At 43.5% G+C, this 22,663-nt stretch overlaps 2 protein-coding genes across 2 annotated transcripts; both read left to right on the top strand.

Annotated features, from left to right (window-relative positions):
* The first annotated feature begins 6 nt into the window (after nt 1-6).
* On the top strand, nt 7-19,175 carry si:ch211-230g15.5 (polyhomeotic-like protein 3). Its single transcript, XM_063207551.1, has 15 exons — nt 7-265; nt 2,897-3,256; nt 4,233-4,436; nt 4,814-4,996; nt 5,358-5,516; nt 7,137-7,211; nt 7,623-7,935; nt 8,630-9,564; nt 9,728-9,854; nt 10,326-10,573; nt 11,902-12,061; nt 13,094-13,208; nt 14,463-14,562; nt 16,407-16,680; nt 18,084-19,175. The coding sequence occupies exons 1-15, from the start codon at nt 239-241 to the stop codon at nt 18,236-18,238; spliced, it is 3,435 nt and encodes a 1,144-aa protein (XP_063063621.1). The 5' UTR covers nt 7-238; the 3' UTR covers nt 18,239-19,175.
* Nucleotides 19,176-20,018: 843 nt separating this feature from the next.
* cldn11b (claudin 11b) lies at nt 20,019-22,511 on the top strand. Its single transcript, XM_063206077.1, has 4 exons — nt 20,019-20,125; nt 20,302-20,537; nt 20,630-20,794; nt 22,181-22,511. Exons 2-4 carry the CDS (start codon nt 20,312-20,314, stop codon nt 22,456-22,458), a joined length of 669 nt encoding a protein of 222 aa, XP_063062147.1. The 5' UTR covers nt 20,019-20,125; nt 20,302-20,311; the 3' UTR covers nt 22,459-22,511.
* Nucleotides 22,512-22,663: the final 152 nt, after the last annotated feature.

The raw sequence follows: 22,663 nt of genomic DNA, 5'->3' as shown, positions 1-22,663 counted from the left end.
AGCTATTAAATAGTCTGACCAAATAGACCAAGCATTTAATATTGCTGCACGAAGCGATGTAGGACTGTTGGTTGTTTGGCCATGGTAGCCTACTGTATGAGGTCCTCCTATACACCAAGTGGTGCTATATCGCCTTTACGATTCCGCCACTGTACGACGTATTTCTCTACTGTTACCTTTGACGCATTAGGACATGACGGGATTGTAACGCTCACCAGGAACGGTCACTCCGTGATGAATGATATCTCTTGTTGACTTCTGGCAGGTAGGAGCAATACGCTGTCAGGTTACAGTCATAAGCTTTGTTAGGATTTACTAAATAGGTCGCCGTTTGCTTATCTTCTCTCCTTTTTCATGGATCGAATCATAGAGCATGCGTGCATATGCTAAAGATTTTCTCCTTGATGACTTTCATTTTGTCGTCTTCACCAAATTCTACAAAGTTATGGAGATCATGTCGTTGAATATATGAGTATGATGGACATCAACTGGACATGATTACAAAAAATCGTGTCGATTTCGACTGTCCTAGAATTCAAGGAAGTATGACATGCAAATTGTACACATCAGTTCTGTCATTGCGCACACACGCCCATTTTTTTTGCTTGTAAACCTTGAATTTGGGGATGATATAAAGTAGGCCAGCACCGTCATAGCCTAAATCAATACACCCAGATGGAGTATTTAAGTGGCAGGGAAATATTCCACGAAATGTATGATGCAGGTGATTCCAATAATCGCTACATAGCCATGTTTCTCATAGCGGTCTCATAACTGAACTCTTGTAACACAGTAATAGCCAAAGTCCGGCTTATTTTTTGCAAACACCAAAAAATAATCCATTGAATCGTGTAACATGGCCTTGGCATTTGATTATGAGATTTGAGTGGATGTCTGCATGGTGCATACAGTTGATTTTTCCATCCATCCGTTGTCTGGTCGTAAACTAGGATAGTCATTTTGATGTGACCAAGTTGATAAAATAAATTTCGTTTGACCGTTATGTATTGTATCAGCCAGATTTGCATGTTGTATTGTCATTTCCAACTTCCTGGATGGCCGTAACTTAGCACACAGAGGTAGCCTACTTGGGCTGATGTAAATATCCCATGATGTTTTGTTGTCACAGTTGCAACTACGCTTGTCTTGTTCTCAGCTTTGCTTGTTTTGAATGGCTCATGAATAGTACTTACTATTAATAGGGTAATTAATTTCTGATGTACTTGTAAGTATCACGCTGTTGATTGGTTCCACATTTGCACATTAGGTGTGCGTAAATGCTAGGCGTGCGTAAATGTTTGTTGCGCACGCATGGTTTGTCTTTAGAAAATCAAGTCAAAAGCTATCAGCCACTCATATGACTGAGTTATTCACGTGCTGTGTAGGCCAAGTTCACCCTCAAACTTGCTGTGATTATTGGATGTATGTTATGCAATGAAGTGAAGTCAAACTTAAAGTGATTTATCCGCCTGGTGAGTTCAACATAATTAGACATGGGGCAGTCACTTCTATGCGCCCTGGGTGGAGACGGCTTTTTGTGACATTTTGAAAACGCGTTGCCCCCAGCATAAACCCGATGCTTCAACAAATATCTACGTACTTACCTGTTCACTTTGTGCGTCAATCTTATTGGAAATAATTTTGATTCAGATATTTTGTAGCCTACTTTTGGGATGAGGCATAGGCTACTAGTATAGTTTACAACGTCACATTATACAGAAAATACAGGGTCTTTATTCATATTCATTTGACAATTGGTATTTCAAATAGTTTCTATATAGAATAAGCTACAGTTGTTGTGTTTGTGAAATGTTGGCCTCTTGTTATGAAGCTCAAAGCCATCCACACATTGCTTAGGCCTACCTCAGGTTGTAATTCTCTCAATGCTTTGCTCAAGCTATCAATCTCCTGTTGTACATCATACTTGACTCTTGGCCACTGCTCCGAATTCTACAGCAAATGGATGTTTGTGGTACAAGACACACACACACACACACACACACACACACACACACACACACACACACACACACACACACACACACACACACACTATTATTAGCCCCTTCGCACAGAGTCTATGTTATAACCTTTTCGTTACCAACAATTTATTGACCAAGTCTTAATGTGGTTGTTACCACTCTGTAATGTTATGATGTAGCTGAGTGTTTTCAGCCAACTGAACAGGCTACATTGTAGTTTCTACACAGTAAAAAAAATGTCAAGAGTGTCAAAATTACAGAGTAAACTTCAAAAACTCCAAATAGAGTATTTACAACAGTGTGGAGAGTCAGATCACTCCAACAGTGGAGTCAACAGTTGTCAGTGTTACACGGATCAACCATAGAGTAAAAGGTACACTATTTTTGAGTGGGACCAAATCTGAAATGGTGTTAATTTCAACTCTTAGCCTCTTGCACATTCGGTCGCCGGCCGGCCTATTCACTATTTGCTGAAAATACTCAACTACATCATAACACCATTGCTATGACATTACTGAGAGCCTTAAGTAAGAGATTAAGACATAGCCATTGCAATTTTGGTGACAGTAAGGTTATAACATTAGCTCTGTGCAAAGGGGTTAAAGACCAGTCCATTTTCTACTGTGTAGCTGTAACAGAGATGCCAACTAGCATAGTTAAGAGCTAAGCCCTTTTGCTGAGTGATATCGTACCTGTGCACTCCCATGCCAAAGAGGGGGTGCGGTGATTGGGAGGTGACGAGATTGAACCCAGAGTGGTACACTTTGCAAGATGACCTCAGTCACTCAGTCTGAGCCTATTGCACCAATACCCCCGATAGCAAACTTAAAATGCTTTTCTTTTTCGGATAAATGATACTATGGGTATGGTACGCAAAACCCACTGTGGTTAACCATGGCATTTTGATTTTACAGCTTCCTGTTACCAAACCCAGAAGAGAGATGGACAGGGAGCCCAAGAGACAATCGGAAACTGAAAAACGAGAGAGTCCAGTCGAGAGCACAAGTGCAAATCCCCCCATCCAGCCCAAGACTGGCAACCTCCTACCGAGCCCGGCGTCCAATGGCAACAGCAGCAGCCTGCTCCTCCTGGCCAACAAAGCCAACAAGCCAGCCAATCAGACCAACGGGAACAACAACAACAACCCTCCCAAACAGCCAAGTGGGAAAATCCTCCCGGCCCAGGCCAATGGCAACCAGGGGAGCAGCTCCGTCCACACCACCATCACCACCTTCCACACCACCCCGACCCCTACTGACCGGAAAGTTGTTCAGGTAAATTAACATTCATTTGCACGGCACCATTTAAAAAAAAAAGTTGCAGTTCCTTCAAACAAACCTGCTTCCCCCCACAAGTCACTGTGCTGTGATTTGTTTTTTGCCGTGATGCTTGGTCCCAGAGATGTCCAAACGTGGTCAGAAGTAAAACCCTGTAACAATGTTGCCACTGAAGGTGAACGATGTGATGATGAATGATGTGATTTTTTACAGTATAATACTGTGATTTGTTGCAGTGATACTTGGCCCAGGGTTTCCCCCAGCTCTTTATACTTCAGGGGGGCACCTTGATGATGTTAATAATGTCACATTTTCATATGAAATTGCATAGCCTCTCTGATCAAGAGTCACCTGTCTTATACTGGCTATCACTCTTCAGATTTCTTTTTTGTTTATTCGCCCACGAACGTTTCGGGCAGAGCCCTTCTTCAGCCTGTAATGGCGTTTGCCATTGCGTTTCGCAAACGCCATTACACGCTGAAGAAGGGCTCTGCCCGAAACGTTCGTGGGCGAATAAACAAAAAAGAAATCTGAAGAGTGCTGTCCTTCGCTTCATTTATTCATTCAAGTTTTTGTGGGATTCAGCACCCAGTTAAGAATTGTTAAGTAGCCTATGTAGGCGATAGTGTGAGCGCGTCTTCCCCACTTCTTTGATTATACTGGCTATCCCCTCAACCACTCCAACTATGAAGAGTTTCGTTGCAAAATGGCTCTTTTGAGTTTTGCGTTTTATTATTGGGAATGACCTTTCTGACATCCTTTTCACCTATGAGTGAATTCTTGCCATTCAAATATTATTTTGAGATCATACTTTTTAAAATGCATTTTGCAATTCAATGCAATGCAATGGCAAATACAAAAATCTCAATTTCCCAAAATGTCCCAAAACTGGATATAAGCAATTTTGCAACGAAGCTCTTCAAATATTCTGAGGTAAACACCGTAATAGCCCCACGTCCACGTCCCACCCCAGGTGATCCACCAGCCGTGCCACCAGCCGCGAGGGTCAGCTGCTCAGCTGCTGCATCAGATGTATGCGGTCCAGCAGCAGCAGCAGCAGCAGCAGCATGGCTCCTTCCATGCAGCAGCTACACATCCACCGCAGTCGCAGTCGCAGTTGCAGTCGCAGCCGCAGCCGCTTCTAAAGGGTCAAATCCACCTGCCAGCTGTACAGCAGGTGCAGATCGCCAGGAGATCTTAACACCCCTCTCCCCACCTCTCCTTTTTTTCTTTTAAACATCTATAATTTTGCTTGGTTGCTACATGCTTGTTTTTTTTGTCTTGCCTACCTGCACACTTTCAATCTCCATCTTGACGTGCGCTCGCGGTATATTGTTGTCTGCATGTTGTTAACAGTGTTCCTTTTTCTGCATTAACACTTTTTTTTTCGTTGAATCTCTACCTACACTAAACCTGGCATGTTTATCTCCCTACAGTAGTCGAGTTTCACCCATGTGTAAACTGAAATTCCGTTACAAGTGTGTCTAGTCTAGTCAGACCATAGACATATCTTTTATTTACAACCCTGAATGTTTTTCTTTTGGTTGTTTGAAGGTGAACTTGTTTGATGACCAGAACTCAGGGTCACCATCTTCACCATCTACATCATCTCCATCTCCACCACCACCACCACCACCATCATCATCATCATCATCATCATCATCATCATCATCGTCATCATCATCATCATCGGCTGCTGAGGCAGTAACCGTCCCATTACAGCTGCCACCCAAACCAGTAGGTTTTTTGCCACCTCTCATTACTGTTATGTACTCGCTAGGTTGCATCCCCAAATCTTAGAAGCTGTTTACAGACATAGGGATTTAAAAAAACAAAAAACTCATGGGTTTTGGCCTCCAGTTTACATGTAAACAGAGTTTTAGAATGTGCATTTCAAACCTCTGGCTAAAACACACTTGTAACAATGGAGTTTTTATGTTTATGTGGTGTTTGCACGTAAAATGATTAGAAATATTTTTTGATATTTTAAATGTCAAAATAGCCGCATTGGTGACTTGCACAAGTGGCATTTTTTCCTAGGGAGTTCCCTTTGTTCACTCTCATTCTAAAAATGTTCTAAAATGTACCCTATTTCTAGGTCACACCGACCAGCTCTGCTGCTCCTGCGGCACACATGATCAGAGCTTCTCCGAGTGCTATCCCAGTGACAGCAGGCCAGAGGATCTCCCCACACGCTCTGCTCCTGGGGAAGGGCCCCGGCACCTCTCAAGCCCAGATGCTTTTGCGAGCACAAATGGTAGGAGAACCCTCCCAGTTCATTTTTTCGGTGAAATCATCTGCCCTTCAAAGCAAAAAGGCAGTAACTGCGCAGAGCTCCAAACTGAGTAAATTACTTTAAAATGATCCTGTAATCCAGTCAGAGTAGTTTTGGGGAGATTATTGACATGCAGCAGTTTTGTTACTTTATATTTCCACCTATTGTGCAGATGAATCATTTTATTTACATTTAAATTTTGATTTATATGTCATAGTAGTAGTCATAGTAACTCATTTTCCACAACACCGCAGTTACTGCCTTTTTGCTTTGTAGGGCAGTATATGTACTGTACTGTGAGTTTAAAGATCATGAAAGGTGGCTTGCTTACATTTCTTTTTTCAGTTTCTTTTCTGCTGTGACTTTGTGCTGCTCTGTGTTCTGTTTTGAGGGACTAAATACATTGTAGCATTTATTGCTGTGTGAAGGTCAATGTTTTACTGTTCAAGGAATCTGCCAAGTTGTATGGCCAGTGTTGCCAATTTTCAACCAACCCGAGTGCATCATATTCATTTAGTTATTCAAACTAACAAACTAAAAAGACTGAAGTCATAAGAGGTTTGTCAATAACACCTTTTCACTCAGCTCTTGACATGCTTACAAGGAAGTAGTTAAAGAGGTTAACAATTGAGATTAGTTTCTGAAATTGCTTAAATACATTCACATGTTAGCCCTGCCGTGGCTCAAACGGTAGGGCACTGCACCAGAGAGAGTAGAGAGAGAGGTTCCATTGGCCCATTGTTTCCGGGTTCTATTATTGCCCCCCTTTGGCAGACCTAGGCAGACCTGAGGACTGTTCTATTCAATGCTAGGAGCATTATGACACGCCCCTTTAGGCAGACCGGAACCTGGTCACGTTAGGTGCCCATAGAAACCTATTATGTTGGCATATCTCTCTACTTAAAGAATCTCTGGTAGGGCACTGCACTGCTACACCGGGGACCCGGGTTCGATTCCGGCCTGAGGCCATTTGCCAATCCTCTCCTCTCCTCTCCTCTCCTCTCTCTCTCTCTCTCTCTCTCTCTCTCTCTCTCTCTCTCTCTCTCCCCCACTCACTTTCTGTCCCACTCTTGACTATCCTGTCTAAATGATGTTGAAAAAAATACATTCACATGTTTAAGACCTAGCCTAAACTTACAATTTTTTTCACAGCACTAATGAGATTGATAGACTGTTGATTGAGATTGATAGACTGAAAAACACTAGAAACCTAATAACAAGGCCCAACACAAGCTTGATCCAACCAGCGCATAGTCAGCTGATTGCAAGACAAGTACACACGTCTACTGCTTACTCAGATAAAGTTAACTGTGTTGGAAGGAAACGGTTTCCTTTTTTTCTGCTTTTACTTTTGACATCCCTGGTCATCAGTGATCAAGGTTTTTATTCCATATTTTAACTATAACAGCAGCAGAACTAAATGGATACTGTATTTTGATAAAGAGCTTTCTCCCTTTTGACCAAATGAACACCCTCACACAAGGTTTGCTTGCTTCCCGCCTGTCTTTTGCCATTGTTCCCGCTGTAATGCCCTCTGCTCTGCTCTGTCCTCTGTGCCTGTGTGTGCCTGTCCTCCACCTCTGCTGTCCTTGGGGTCCGCAGCTCATCTTAACCTCTACCGTGCGTCCTGAGCTCCCTGCCCTGTCCTCTTCCCCCTCGCGCATTTCCTCCGCACAGGTGAGCTACATGTGAAGGTATCTATCTACATGAGGGTGGCATGGCATGGCATGGCATGGCGAAACATCATCAAGATTTATGCAATAACAATCGATGTTAATGATTGAGTCGTTTGAAAGACGTGAGTCATTTGAAAGAAAGTTGGGCCAGTCTGGATAAAAATTATTTTATTTAAAATGTCTGTAGCCCCATAATGCATGCCGTTCCTGCACCGGTGATACGCTGTAAAAGTCAATGAAAAGTTAGTTACCATAGGTACTACACTACAATGACCTAGCACGGGGCCTTAAATTAATGCACTACTACGACTTGGTCTTTGGCAAGTAACAGCAAATGTATAACATTGCATCTTAGCGCATTACATTTAAAAAAAAAAAATCTGTCTTTCTGTCCCTTGCTTGTTGCTCTCAGCTCCACCTGCGTCCACCTCCACCAGGGACCCTGACGATACCCCCCAACCTCCCGCTGAAGGCCTCCGCCATGACCCTCACCACCTCACCCGTGCCACGTCCCCGAACATCCCCCGTGGTCCCAGGACCACCCCTGGTGGCCAGCCCCAGTCCCAGAACTCCTGTCGTCCCAGGACCACAACCGATGATGGTGGGCCACAGTCCTCCTACCGTGCAGGGCAGAGAGGCGTCTAAAATGGGAGACAGTAGCCCCACCTCCCCTCAAGCCGAAGCCAAAACACCGCCTGTGAGACACCTCACTGTGCCATCGCCATGTACGTAGTCACACGCCTGTTTTATTTGTTTAGGAACTAAGTTATCTTCCACACACAGCGCTCTTCCGTCTTGTTGGTGCGTCTCTGAAGTACTGGTAATCTAGTAGTAGGAAATGGATCGCATTCTTCCTTCTTGTTGTTTTCTTTTTATTTTAACATTGCAGGGACAGGGATTTGTTTAGGAACTGACTACATGCATTCTGTTACTCTGGTCACGTTTTAAAGGGAACTTCAGTCCTTCAGTTCTGGTCCGCGAGGGGATTTCTACTTTTCCAAGATAAGCTAGCAGTAGGCTATATTTGTAACATTTTCATGTTTTCAGCACAATAAGACAGGCTTATAATGTGAATTGAAAGTAAGAGACCTGCATCAAAATGAGCAGTGTCAAATTAGCACCCATCAACTGCCAATTCAGTTGACAGGTGGTCCCTGATCATTTTTGAGGGGACAAAGTGGCCCTCGGTCTGAAAAAGTTTGAGAAACACTGGCTTAGATGAAATAACAGGTAATAATCTCTGAAGGGTAAAACACACAGGACTTACAGTTAGATAATTTGTGTATTGCAAGAGATGTGTACAAATTTGTACCAATCTTTGTAATTGAAGTGCAATTGAAATGTAACTTCAATTCAATATATTAATATTTATTAATGTTGTAATTGTAAAATAATGTGTTCTGTGTTTACCCCTTCCAGCCTTGTACAGTCCAGTACAATCCCATGCGCTGGCCAAGCACAAACCCGGTGGCCCCCCCAGCAGCCTCAAGCGCTCCCACAGCCTGATGAGTTCCCAACAGCAGCCCGCTCTCATCAGCAGCCACACCCCACCACCCACCAGCCCCCAGGGCCCCACGCCAAAGAAGCCCCTAGCAGAGCTGCAGCATTGTCCGTCCACCCAGAGCCTTCTCGCCCAGGCCACGTCCACGTCCTTCCTGGCCTCCTGCCCCTCCACCGCCGTCACCACTGCGAGGACGCTGTCCCTCACCACATCCAGTGCCACCACGTCCCCCCCTGCCTTGGCTTTACCGTCTGAGCGCTCCCTCCTGGCGTCCAAGCAGCTGCTGAAAATCGCCCTCTCCTCAGCCTCCGTTCAGCTGGCCAGTAGCCAGTCCAAGATGGCCGCCGCCGCCGCCGTCGTGCCGTCTCGTGACTACATCCAGTCCAAGCCGCTGTCCCCCATGTTCTCGCGTCCCTCTCAAGTCCACTCGCCACACCGAAGTCTGAGCCATCCGCCCATCGGTCAGCTGTCCCCCTTGTCCTCCACCCAGATGCCCTCTGCCTCAACCGGCACGCCAAAAATTCCCTCGCCGCTCCCCTCACCTCAAAGACCATGTCCGCCCTCCCCAATTCTCCCTCCCGGACTATCCAGCAGCACTCAGAAGCGTGCCGAGTCTCCTGTGGGGGCGTTACGCAACATGGCAACTCCCATCAACCGGGTGCAGAAAGACCCAAAGACCCAAAGTTCAGAGGGAGCGGGAGACAGAGCAGGCTCAATAGTAGAGAGACTAAAACTGCTTGTGCAGTCCCCAAAATCAACTGCAGTGCAGGAAAAACCAGCCGCTCCTCCTCCGACAGCAAACGCTCCAGCTTCAGCCTCTGATCCAGCAGACAAAGCTTTAGACTTCACCATAGTGAGTTGAGCCCTTTTGATAGATTGAGTAAATTGACATCGCTTGGTGCATTCTGGCAAACTCTTTCAAACAACTTTGCTATTCAAGAATTGCAATAGGCTTCATTGTCATTATACACTTACCTACGGTATACAACATGTTTTTTCTTTGTCTTTTTTTGTAGTCTGAAGCACCTTGCTCAGGGGAATACCAAAGTAGAGGAGCCGTAAAAACCACACAGAAGATTCCCCAACCAGCATCACCTCCAGACCACCACGAAGACCTCTCCACTCAATCAGACAATCTGTCAGGTGTGGATTGATTTAGTTGGCTTGTGTAATAATGTCTTTAGAATCTTTTGGGGATCATGAAAAATACATGTTTAGACCTGTTCAAACTACTTTAAACCACTGCAAACTGGCTTAGATGGATTCAAACGGGCTCAAACCAGTTTAGACCAGTTCAAACTGTTCAAATATTGATATTTGCACACACTGTAAAATGCTTCCTAACTGTAGATGGAATCTTGCCATCAAAGATGCAGTTGAGCCACTCAGTTCTTCTCTCGTTGCTATGAAGAAAATAAAAGTAAAGATTTGTGTTGTTCCTCATAACCCACAAGAGAATACCTCAAGTGTGGTTTCCCTTTGGCAGCCATAGTGTGATGCTCGGAAATGGTCCTTCCTTCACTCTGTGTACATTCATGTTTTTCAGATAGAACATCTGAAGAGCTTTTCTCCAAGGTCCTAATACAGTTCTGTATGTTTTTATTTGTTTTGTAGCCGTGTCCAGCTTGTCATCAGATTTGTCACCAAGCCAGTCGACTGTGCTCCCAGCATCAGATGAGCCCTCAGTGCCCGTCACATCTCCCTTACCCCTCACTCCCATCCTGGGACAGAACTCCTGTACGTACCCCTCGTTCACCTCCATGGCAACTCCTGAGGAGAGACCAGGAGCCGTTAAGAAGCCCGTCATCCTGACCCACCTTGTGGATGGATTCATCATCCAAGAGGGATTAGAACCTTTCCCGGTACGACTTTTGTTTTAAATTATTTCAACATTATTTTAGCTAAGCTTTTGGGATAAAATCTCTTAAGAACGACCAATGCCTCTTTTCCACTGCCGTTTTTTTGGTAGGCCTACAGCTCGACACAGCACGTCTCGGCTGCCACTTTTTGCTCTTCGAATGAGGTGTGTTGTGCCCAATAGAAAAGCAAAAATTGGAGGCCAAGTCACGCTGTGTCGAGCTGTAGGCCTTCCAGAAAACCAGCAGTGGAAAAGAGGCACTAGACTCGTTAAAGCAATACTCTGGCCATTTCTGGAAATTAGCTCATTTTACCCCTCACCTTTAAATGAGTTTTACCTTTCTCAGTGGCTGGACAATGGCTGGAAATACAGATACTTGAGTCTGGCAAAGCCAATTCTACCTCCAAGCTTGCGTAGTATATTATTGAATCATATGGCACGAGCTGGCAGTGGTCCCATAAGATAATTGCTAGCTTGGAACTATAACATCACCAGACCAAGAGAACGGCTTGAAGAGCACAAGAAAGGTGAAACTCAATTATTTAACTTTAAGAGTGTACCGTCACACCGTTGTGACGGGAATGTTCAGGCAGTGAAAGTTCTATAGAATTCTTGGCATCATTCAATACAATATGGAATTTTAGAGTCTTGCATTGTTATAGAACACACTCTTTTTATAGAATGTTCAAAAAGCCACCCTCTTAAAGGTTAACTCAAGGGGAGGTGTAGAATGTGCTTATTTACAGAAATGGTGTGGTACCACTTTAGGGCCTTGGCATACTTCTGCAATTGGGTAAAGACAAAGTTAAACTGTCTTCCAGTGATCAAGCTCAAATACATTGTCTTGTTATGCAGATATATAAATATTGGGGCTTCAGTTATTAACTGCGATCAAAAATGTCAAGGCACTACTGCATGAAATAATAACATAAAGGGACACTTTCCCATTTTTGGAAATACGCTTATTTTACTCCTCCCCTAGAGTTCAATAATGGGGTTTTCCCTTTCTCCTGTACTTTCAACCGCTCTCTGGGTACGGCAGTGCAAATTTTACCTCCAAGCTAGCAGTTAACATTGAGTCCTATGAGACCAGTTAGCCACCAGCTGGTCTCATAGGACTCAATGGTAACTGCTAGCATGGAGGTAAAATTTGCACTGCCGTACCCAGGGAACGGTTGAAAGTACAGGAGAACGGTAAAACCCTATTATTTAACTCTAGGGGAGGTTTAATAGGAGCTTATTTCCAAAAATGGGACAGTATCACTTTAAAGCTTGTGTGCCACACTGCTGCTGATCTCACGCATGACTGACTTTAGTGCTTCTTTTCTGTAGGTGAACCGGTCCTCCTTGATGCCTGAGCAGCAGGAGGGTACAGGAGGTTGCCAAGAGCCTGCCAATGGCCATGACGACCCCCAAACATTCCACCGTATAGACTCAACGGAACATGCAGAGAACTCTTCCAACTCAGACACGGATGCTGGCCCTCACAACAGTGAGTAAAGCAAAGGCATTATATTACATTACATTTAACTGACGCTTTTATCCAAAGCCACTTATTTTCAGTACAGGGTATTGGTTACAGTCCCTGGGGCTATGAGGGGTTAGGGGCCTTGCTCAAGGTCACCTCAGCCATGGATAGGGAGTGGAAGAGTGGGATTTGAACTGACAACCCTCTGATCTAAAGCCCATCTCCTTAATCACTAGGTCACGGCTGCCCACAAAGACAGTGCCTCCTGCCCATAACAGCTCATGCTACTTATGTTCACTTGGTGTCTATGGATTGGGTTCATATTCCTCCATAGATTAGATTCTTTATCAACATATCAGGAATTACTTATTTTATTTTGGGGACAGCCATTCCTATCTGTGTGCACCACGCTAGAAATGACAAAAGCAACCTGAGCGACAGAAGCCGTTATTTGAATTTCTCTATGTGGTGTCAGCGAAATCGCCACATATTTCAGAGGTTAAAAGTTAGTTAACGCTATGGTAATAAGCTACTATGACGCGGTTCAGCGAAAACCAATTAAAATGTTCATGTCTTTGAATGTCCCAGATTGACAAGCCAGAGGCATTCTGTGATTAGCAACTGTAAATCACACGTGACAACATCCCATTGAGCGCAAACCAAACTGGACACAGCAACACTGGTGTTGTGTTCCTCAGAGAAAAATCATGAATTTATTTGAACTTCGCCTGGAATTTGATGCCCTGAAGCCACTTACTGCAGATGGGGTCACCAGCGGGCCTATTCACTACTTTCTTGAAAAACTCAACTACATCATAACATTGCTATGACAGTACCGAGAACCTTAAGTAACAGATTAAGGCATGGCCATTTCAATTTTGGTGACAGTAAGGTTATAACATAGGCTCTGCGCTAAGCGTTTAATTAACATGTTCACCTTTTCTCTCCTCTTCCTATCTACGGCTGCCTCATTCTCTATCTCTCTCATTGTCCCTCCTCTGTCTCTTTCACTCTTTGTTACTCTATCCATCGCGGTCCCTCCACCCAACACCATAGATGGCTTTGGAGAGAGTAATAGAGCGATGCCACAGTGTGAACTCTGCAAAAGGAAGTGCCTCTCGCATGTATTCGTCCGCTCCAAAGGATTCTGCTCCAGCTCATGTGCCAGACGGTAAGGCCCGTTCTCTAAAGTAAAAATTCTGATTATTAACACATTAATGCCTAAAACACCTGCAAAAAACACCTGCCATTTTTGGAAAAAGGCACTGTCCCCCTGTAAAAACCTAAACATCTCAGCCTCTGAAGCACATAAAAACATGAAATAAATTGTATTGAAAAGCTCGGACCCCCGTCTTGCATTATCATGTCCATTGAGCTCTAACATTTTTTATTAAAAAATCTCAAATGTCATGAGCCTAAAGCTGTGTCATGCAGCTCCCGGCGCTAGGGCCAATGTTGGACTATGCAGCATCCAGCATCAATGGGTTGAAACAAAAACAACATAGCATGCATGCAACTGTACACATACTGTGTATTATGTCAACCAAGGATGAGACAAATGATGACTAAGCAGATAACTTCTGTTGTGCTTGCTTGGGAAGTTATAATGCTGTGCACCACAGATATCCAAATAAAGGCTGAGATGAATAAATATAATACATGTTTATTGAATATTGACTTGAAAATAAAATGTAACATTTAATTCACAGCCCACATTTTTGTATCATTATGGATTTTTGGGAGCACAATAGAAGCTGTCACTCTGAAACACCATCAGGCAGCAATAGATGGCCTAACTGTAAAGCGCACAGAGCTCATTTAATACATTCACAGACACGCACATACACACACACACACACACACACACACACACACACACACACACACACACACACACACACACAAACACGCACACACGCACACACACACACACACACTTCAAAGATATTGTCTGTGGTAGGCACACACACACAGGGTTTGGGTGTGTGTGTGTGTGTGTGAGAGAGAGAGGTGTGTGCAGGTGTCCTTTTCTTGCATGCATGCTTGAGTGCAAACATTGACACACTATCTGTAACAGGATGTGGCCAGCCATTCTGCTCACCAAAGGCCCTCTTGGCTCACCTCTAACAGTCTCAGTGTGTGTGTGTGTGTGTGTGTGTGTGTGTGTGTGTGTGTGTGTGTGTGTGTGTGTGTGTGTGTGTGTGTGTGTGTGTGTGTGTGTGTGTGTGTGTGTGTGTGTGTGTGTGTGTCACCAAAGGCCCACTCTGCTCACTCGGTTGTAAGTCTCCACCTCAGGGGTTCTCAGGCTGTGGTAACCTCTTTCTGCATGCCTGTGGTCTGGTACTATACATACTGTACCCCAGTTTTAGACACCTGTCTGTAAAACGTCTCTCTTCATCCATTTTCTACTTTGCTTTCTCAACAGCTACAGCCAAAACAAACGATTCCGCCCAATCAGACGCAGCGGCAGTCAAGACGGTGGCCAGCACAGTCCATTATTCAAACCAGCCGAGGGGGAATACGAGGTACATGCTGCTCACCATCACAGTTATTGTAATGTTTTGGCCTCAACATCCTGCTATGGTTGTCTTGAGATTGCATTACTTTACATTCAAGGCTTGACACTGGCGCCTGCCAACCGGCCAAAACTGGGTAAAACGTGACCGTGGCTAGTAACAATTTTATTCTCACGAGCCACTTTGCTAGGCAACTTATTCTGGGGTACGACATATCTCAGTAGAACATATCCCGTTTTTTCCCCTTTTCACCTATTTATCGGTAGGTTCAAGACAGATCATTCAGATTCTATTTGTCTGAAACTGTAGGTAGTTTCATTTAACACACTATGTTCACTGATCATCTTGTTTTATCACGTCATTTCCTGAGCATAGATGTAAAATATGTCTAAATATACTGACAACAGAACTGTGGCTAGTAGAAAGGCTGACTTGCTAGGGACTTTAGAAAACCATTAGCCACTGTGGCCAGTAAGCAATAAGTGAGCAAAAAGTTGATGTCAAGCAGTGATTACATTACACCACCATTATTATGATGTATTGGCCTCTATGTGGTTTTCTTGGGATTACAAGGTCACAGGCATAGGCGTGCACAGATAGGGACGAGATGGTGCTAAAGCACCTGACCTGTTGCCCTACTGAACAAAAACTCAAACCTTTTTGAAAAATCTTTTTTGAAAGTCTTTTGTCACAATGCACTGTGGTCCATGTTGACATGATAATCTACAAATGCTTCACATATCAAATGCATGTTACAATAATGCCCCAATATAATATATAGCCTTTATAAGCGTAGTAAGCAGGGCTTGACACTGGCACCTGCCAACCGGCCAAATGCTGGTAAAACTTGGCCGTGACTGGTAACTATTTCAGTCTCACTAGCCAATTTGGCAGGTAGCTTATTTAATGGTATGACATCAGAATATGTATTGTATTTGTATTTAAGTTCAAGAAAAAGCTCAGTTACTCAGTTTCTATTTGTTTGTTTTATTTCCATGTAGAAACTCTTGCACCCATCTTCTTGCTCTAAGCACCTCATCTTCTGAGGTTAGATATACAGTACTGCGTCATGATGGGGGGGAAAAAATTGTGGCTAGTAGAATAGCTGGATGGCTAGTGACTCGGGAAAACCACTAGCCACAGTGGCCGGCAAGCGTAAAAGTTAATGTCAAGCCCTGGTAGTAAGTAAGCAATCGGAAGTTCTACATGCCCCCCAAAAGGTCTGTGCATGCCACTGATCACAGGTCTGATTTGCATTGCAGTATGGGGGAAAAAAAAGAAAAAAAGCAGAGATGTGTCAAAGCGGAGTGCTGTCCCTGTACCTAATTTACACTACATTACATTGCACTTAGCTGATGCTTTTATTCAAAGCAACCTACAGTTATTTTACAGGGTATTGTTTACAGTCCCTGGAGCAATGTGGAGTAATAGTTCTCACCAGATGTGTAATGTGGTAATGTGGTAGTTCTCACCAGACTTCTGTGTGTGTGTAGCTCCGGAGCCCCCTAGTGGAGGTAAGCGGAACTACACCACACACGTAGGTCTTGAATCGTACAGATGCGTCGAGCCAGAAAATTGTCGTAGCATTTATTGTTTCAATATCAATGTCGGCTCGCATTGAAGAGTCACATATTATAGACTATATTGACTCGTTAGAGATGAACAGAAAACGTTTTTGAAGGAATTTGTTGGTGGCAAGGACGCACAAATGATAGATAAAGCCAACATTACTGTATAATTTGCTTTTCTACATCTTTAATTGCGAAGTAACCTTTGGCTTCATGAAAGATGTCTTTTATTGTTAATAATTAAATATTTTTGCATATATTTTTTTAATTGTGTCTGATTATCAGGCTGGCTCAAATGAGCAGTGGAGAGTGCAGCCGCCACGGGGAGGAGAGGAGGAGGCTACGGCCCCCATGAAGACACGCCTGCGCCGCCACACCGAGTTGGAGCGGGAGCGGGAGACAAAGTCCAGGGACGACGCGTCCTCTGAGGAGGAGACGAGGAGAGAGTCATCAGCGCCCTCCGCTCAGGACCCCGCCGCCTCCCCAGACCAGTCGTCAAGGCCCAGACCAGCAGACTGGACCGTGGACCAAGTGTGGGAGTTCATATCGTCCTTACCAGGTGAGTGTGCCGGGTGTTCGAAGACAGGGCTAAATAGAGGTACGTGTGTCTAAGCATGTTCAGTCAGTTAACTAGGTACAGAAAATCACTTGTAGTAAACCATCTAGGGTTCCAACATAGGTTTCCCATTTACAAACATTCCTGTCTGCATGCGCAGCTGAGGATCCCTCTGATTGTTTGGAACCTGCTGTCACTCAAAAATGTGCTCACGTGATTGGCTGCTTAGCAACTTGCCCCTCCTCACAGAACGAATGTTTGTAAGCGGGCAACCTATCGAGGAGCCTTTTGCAAAGTACAGCGATGTAGCTGAGTGGTGATGCTCAGTCAGCCTGGTTTGTGTTTCCATTACAAACCGTATTACCCGGAGTATGGCTGGAGTTACATTTTTGGCGTTGTCACGTAGCATTACTTTACGTAGGCTTGCTTACTAACATAAAGACAACAGATATCTAATCTATCGGCTCTATAAATAGTTTGGGCGACATCATATTTGGATACTACAATGTTGATTTCTGCTTTCGATTTTAATATCAAAGTAATAAAGTGTCAAACTAAAGAGAAGTCGAAATGTTTTTTTATTCACCGGTGAGATCCAGCTGACGCATGGCATTCTGGGTAGAAGGCAGTGACAGTGCCCACTCAGCTCGGTTCAGCCGGCCAAAAAAATGAGGGCTGGTTTTCAAGCTGTGCCATGCCGCAGCGCCGCACTTGACTAATCGAAACGCAATAAACGGACGTGTCGAGCTGTACCGGGTAGGAAACAGGCAGTGGAAAAGGACCTTAAAGCTCCCTCCTGTTGCCTTCTGCTGTCTCAATATCAAGCTAAACCAAATCACTAAAAACAGCAGTGTTAAATAGGAGGGGGACACAATAAAGTAGGTCTACAGTGACTTTGAAAAACAATGAGTGAATATAACACTGAAGATTTAAATGGCCAGCCATGATGTTATGGTTAGGGAGTTGGACTGTAGATCACAGAGTTGCAACTTCAGTCCTTGCCCTTACCCATCCCTTCCTCTCTCTCCATGGCTGAAGTGCCCTTGAGCAAGGCACCTATCCCGACACTGCTCCAGGGCATGTAACCCACAATCACATTACATTATATTACATTACACTTAGCTGACGCTTTTATCCAAAGCAACTTACAGTTATTTACAGGGTATTAGTTACAGTCCCTTGAGCAATGTGATGTTAGACGTCTTGTTCAAGGGCACTTCAGCCATGGATGGAGGTGTAGGGAGAGGTAAGGGTGGGATTCGAACCTGCAACCATTTGATCTTAAGTCCACCTCCCTCACCATTAGGCCATGTCATATCTGTAAGTCGCTTTGGATAAAAGCGTCAGCTATGTGTAACGCAACGTGATGTGAATCCTAACCATGTGATCCCTACTTTCGGTTTTAGGCTGTCAGGAGATTGCCGAGGCGTTCCGAGCCCAGGAGATCGACGGGCAGGCACTGCTGCTGCTTACAGAGGACCATTTGATGACTGCGATGAACGTCAAACTTGGGCCGGCACTCAAGATCTGTGCCCGCATCAACTCACTGAAGGAATACTGAAGAAGGAGAAGGAAATGAGAGAGGACTGAGAGGAGAGGAGAGAAATCAAACTAAAAACAGATGTATGAAAGAAATTACTTTAAAATTGAGTAAAAAACCCATATAAACCAGAGCACTTGCTAATACAGCAATTTTGAGCACTTTAAAATGAGTGATTGAGCGAAAATAGTCAGAGGCAAATGTGTGTCGGCAAAAGGAAGAAAAAAATCAGACATTACTCACAAATTACCTGTGTATTTAGCAACTGTCTGGAAGCATGATAGCAATATAAGATCAGTATCTGTACACATATACAATATATACACAGTTATAGTAAGGATTGTTGTGTCCATTTTTGTATGGGACTTTCAATTAAGGGATAAGGGTTTGTTTTTATATTTCAGAAGGATAAGAAACAGCATTTCCCTAAGTCACGTAGCAAAGCTGAAAGTGTGAAGCCAGTGGTTTAGTTGCTAGCATGTACTCCTTTCTAGCTCTTTTCTTACCGTACTGTACTATATGTGTACATGTCATATAACATTGCAGTGTTTTGTGTATACAAACTTTCAAATGTTTGACGAATCATTTGTAATATTTAATATATTTCTTTTTTGAAACAGTGGAAGGTACAACACAAGCATACATATGGGTGTTTTACAAGGGGAAATATTTAACAATACTGTGTTGAGATTAGACAAAAACTAATTTTATTAATCATTTATACTGTGCAAACGAAGCCTAAGACGTGTTGGGGTTAAACGTGTCAAAAACAGAGACGCTTGAAAAGCGCAGGCGGAACTGTCCCACCTGGGACATTAAAGGAGTCATTTTAAAGATGCCTTACTGGTCAGGCATTGTACAGTGTTGTAACATGTCAGAGTGTTTGTCAGTTGTCATATTACTTTTCCGTGCCACTTTACATATTTAATTAAACAGACATTTTGTTACTGAACCTTAACCAAGAAACCTGTTGTTTTTATGACTGTATTTCTAGTGTACATGATTAATAGTCTATAAAATGTCCGTTGAAGCACCAGGGTCATCTTTCCTCAGGTCTCTGCTGTCATCTCACTTAGTTTTGACAACAGGGGTACCAAACTAGGGCTCTGAGCAATTCTAACAGCTACACCAAAGAAGAGTCAGGCTTGTCAGCATGACAGTCGGAGCATACGCAGAACATTAGTGATGGTCTAAAATCTGGTAGGATGCGCTCAAAATAGCACTGAATTAACACTACAACATTTACTGTGTAGATGTGGGGGGGAAATACCACAGTTACCTTTTTTTCAGATCAGCAGCGTACAAATTTCAATCTTCACCACCACTTAATTTCATCACAAACTATCAGGGCTTTAAGTGAAAAATAATATATACATAACTGCCTGACTGAAAATCAAGTAGGCCTCCCGTCATGCACAACAGCTTTGATTTCATAGCGTTTACAGCAGTGGTGGAACTCTTAAACTATAGGCCTAGCCGTTAGATGGCAGTCATATCATGTCAAACGCTTTTGCTTTGGGAAAGCCCAAGTTTAAGAGCACGTTTTAATTGGTGTGTTATTATGTGTCGGCCTATATTGTGTTGTGCTTATGCACAGTTGTATTGTATATTTTTGACTGTGTAACTAGGCCTATGTTAAGAGAAATAGCTGCCAGATCATTATGCCTATCTGACCTAGGTCTACACCTACTTTTGAACGTCAGTGGGCATGGAAAGGGGGCATGGGCAAAAAGTTATAGGCTATGCATTCCGTTAAATTTAAGCGTTCTCGCTTTCAGATGTAAAAGCTGTTGTAACCAACACCACCCGCTGGGCCTTCCTAAACTTTATAGAGACGGAAAAACGTATTTGCTCCAGAGAAAAGAAGGTTACACATTTTTGAAGCAGGTTATAATTGTAGCTGAACAGGTTGGTGTTTCAAGAGAAATGAAATTTAGGCCTATGTCAAGAACTGCAGTGTTTTAATGCGGTTTGTGCTATTAGATTTATCCTACTACCAACATGCTGAACTGTATGGAGCAATTCATGTAGACTTTTTAAAGATTTTGTAAACAACACCATACTATTGACAACTTTTTGTGCAGTTTCAACAATATGTCCAAAAGCTGTCGACTGTTCTGCGGATTCCTTTTGAGTTTCATTGGCTGGATTGGACTCGTAATTGCCACCGCCACCAACGACTGGGTCGTAACCTGCAAGTATGGGATGCACACTTGCAAGAAGATGGATGAACTAGGCTCCAAAGGGCTGTGGGCTGAATGCGTGGTTTCCACTTCTCTTTATCACTGCACAGCCCTAAATCAGATATTCGTCTTACCAGGTAAAACGACATTTTTTTTTTTTAGTTTACAATATTTTTTAAAAAATGTCAATTTCGAAGAACATTTCGAGTAACGATGACTGCTCTCTCAGCTTATATACAGACGTCGCGGGCGCTCATGATAGCTGCTTGCATTGCGGGCGCTCCGTCCTTGGTGCTGGTTATGATGTCCCTGCCGTGCGTAAAGCTGGCGAACGACAGTGACCGAGCCAAGCACAAACGCGCAATCCTGGGAGGCGTCCTAATTTTGTTCACGTGTAAGTCACTGCCAGATTTATCCTTTTAAGAATTTTGTCTCTGACTTTATTGTTGTCGTAGACCATATAACGACAATCGGTATAGCTTAAAATACCCAACAAAACGGGTTCCGCCAAAAGAAACGGAAAGCCTATTGCGCAGGATTGCGCACGGCATTTTCAATGTTTGACTTGTCCCACCAGCTTGGATCAATGATGGCTGGTGCCAAGCAAGAGCTAGAGGCCATAGAGGATGATATTGAAGAAAAAGAAACATGAATTATCGAGAGGAAAGCGAATTAAGAATAACTTTATCTTTACTCAAATTACATTTGTGATGCTATTTTTTTTACTTTTACTTGATTACATTTTAGCTTACATTTTTAGATGGGTGCTTAATTTACTTTTTACTTGGATAGGATTTAAGCAAAGTAACGACACTTTTGCTTGAGTAAACTTTTTCCACCTCTAGATGAGATATCAAATGGGTAAATTGTACATTATTGTTTCCCTTCCCAAATCATATTGGCATTGACCTGTTGACAGTAAACCTGGTCAGGATGCAGATGGCGATGTTCTCCCTAGCAGAGGAGACAGAGCCAGTCGATGTGGAATATGATTAAGTTGACCTCAGCAGGGGTCAGAGACAGGCTGGGCCTTCCTATATCCTGCCACAGGGACATGATCTACCAAAGATGACAACCATCTGCAAACCACATCCTCAACAATCAGCTGTAGTATCTGTGACATCATCAAATGGCAGACTTAGAAAGAAATAGGCCTACAGGGTGTCTAAAAAGAAGTATACACACTTAGAATCATTGAAAAATAGACATTGATGTCATTTTTAAAGTGCAATAGAATTGAGACATCACTTTATTGTTTGTCACCACCTATTCTCAAACAAATACTCCACTCTCTCTACACAAATGCCTAAAGGCCCCCATATACCAGTATATTCCAGCTAGGGCCCCCATGGGTCGTGTCATACTATATTTTTTCCCTGTATACAATAATAACAATAGTGTTCATAGATTATTATGCAGTTCTTAACTAATAGGAATATTGTTTAGCTGTTTTTGGTTTATTTTGGTGTACATTAGTTATTGAATTTACTCAACAGTTTTTTTTGCTCTACTTTTCCAGCCAACTTGATGCGGCCTATATTTCATTTATTTTATGTATGTTGTCTTAATCTATTGGAAAGACTCTAGAATGCTCTTAGTGCTGCTAAAATGTTTTATTGTTTTTCATTATTGCTTTAGTCAGACACTGCATAGCACTTTCGTCAGTTTGCACTGTTTTTAAATGTGCTTTATACAAATAATGTACTTACTTACTACTCACTAATCAATGCAGTTCTATTTGATCTTCCTCAATTCTGTTCTGTTCTGCTTGGCTTGTCAGCTATCTGTGGTATCGTGTCTACCGTGTGGTTCCCAATCGGAGCCCATCGCGAGGAGCACCTGACCTCCTTCGGCCTCTCACTGTACTCGGGCTGGATGGGGGCGGCTCTCTGCTTCCTGGGCGGAGCCATCATGACCTGTTGCTCCGGCGGAGGAGGAGGAGGAGGAGGAGACGAATTCCACCATCGGCACCAGAACCGCTTCTACTACTCGAAGCATAGCGACACAGCCAACTCCATGCCACTCGCAGCCAATCATGCCAAGAATGCCCATGTGTGAGAAGGATGGATACGACAGACAGACAGACAGACAGACAGACAGACAGACAGACAGACAGATAGATAGATAGATAGATAGATAGATAGATAGATAGATAGATAGATAGATAGATAGATAGATAGATAGATAGATAGATAACTTAACAGGCCCACTGGGTCCAGGGCCCAACAGTTTAGGGGGCCCTTAAGCTCTAGCCTCTGCATTG

This window comes from Engraulis encrasicolus, chromosome 9 (genome assembly GCF_034702125.1).
Source record: "Engraulis encrasicolus isolate BLACKSEA-1 chromosome 9, IST_EnEncr_1.0, whole genome shotgun sequence".
NCBI classification, from domain to species: Eukaryota; Metazoa; Chordata; class Actinopteri; order Clupeiformes; family Engraulidae; genus Engraulis; species Engraulis encrasicolus.
The sequence above is the reverse complement of the archived record's forward strand: the minus strand, read 5'-3'. Positions and strand labels throughout refer to the sequence as shown.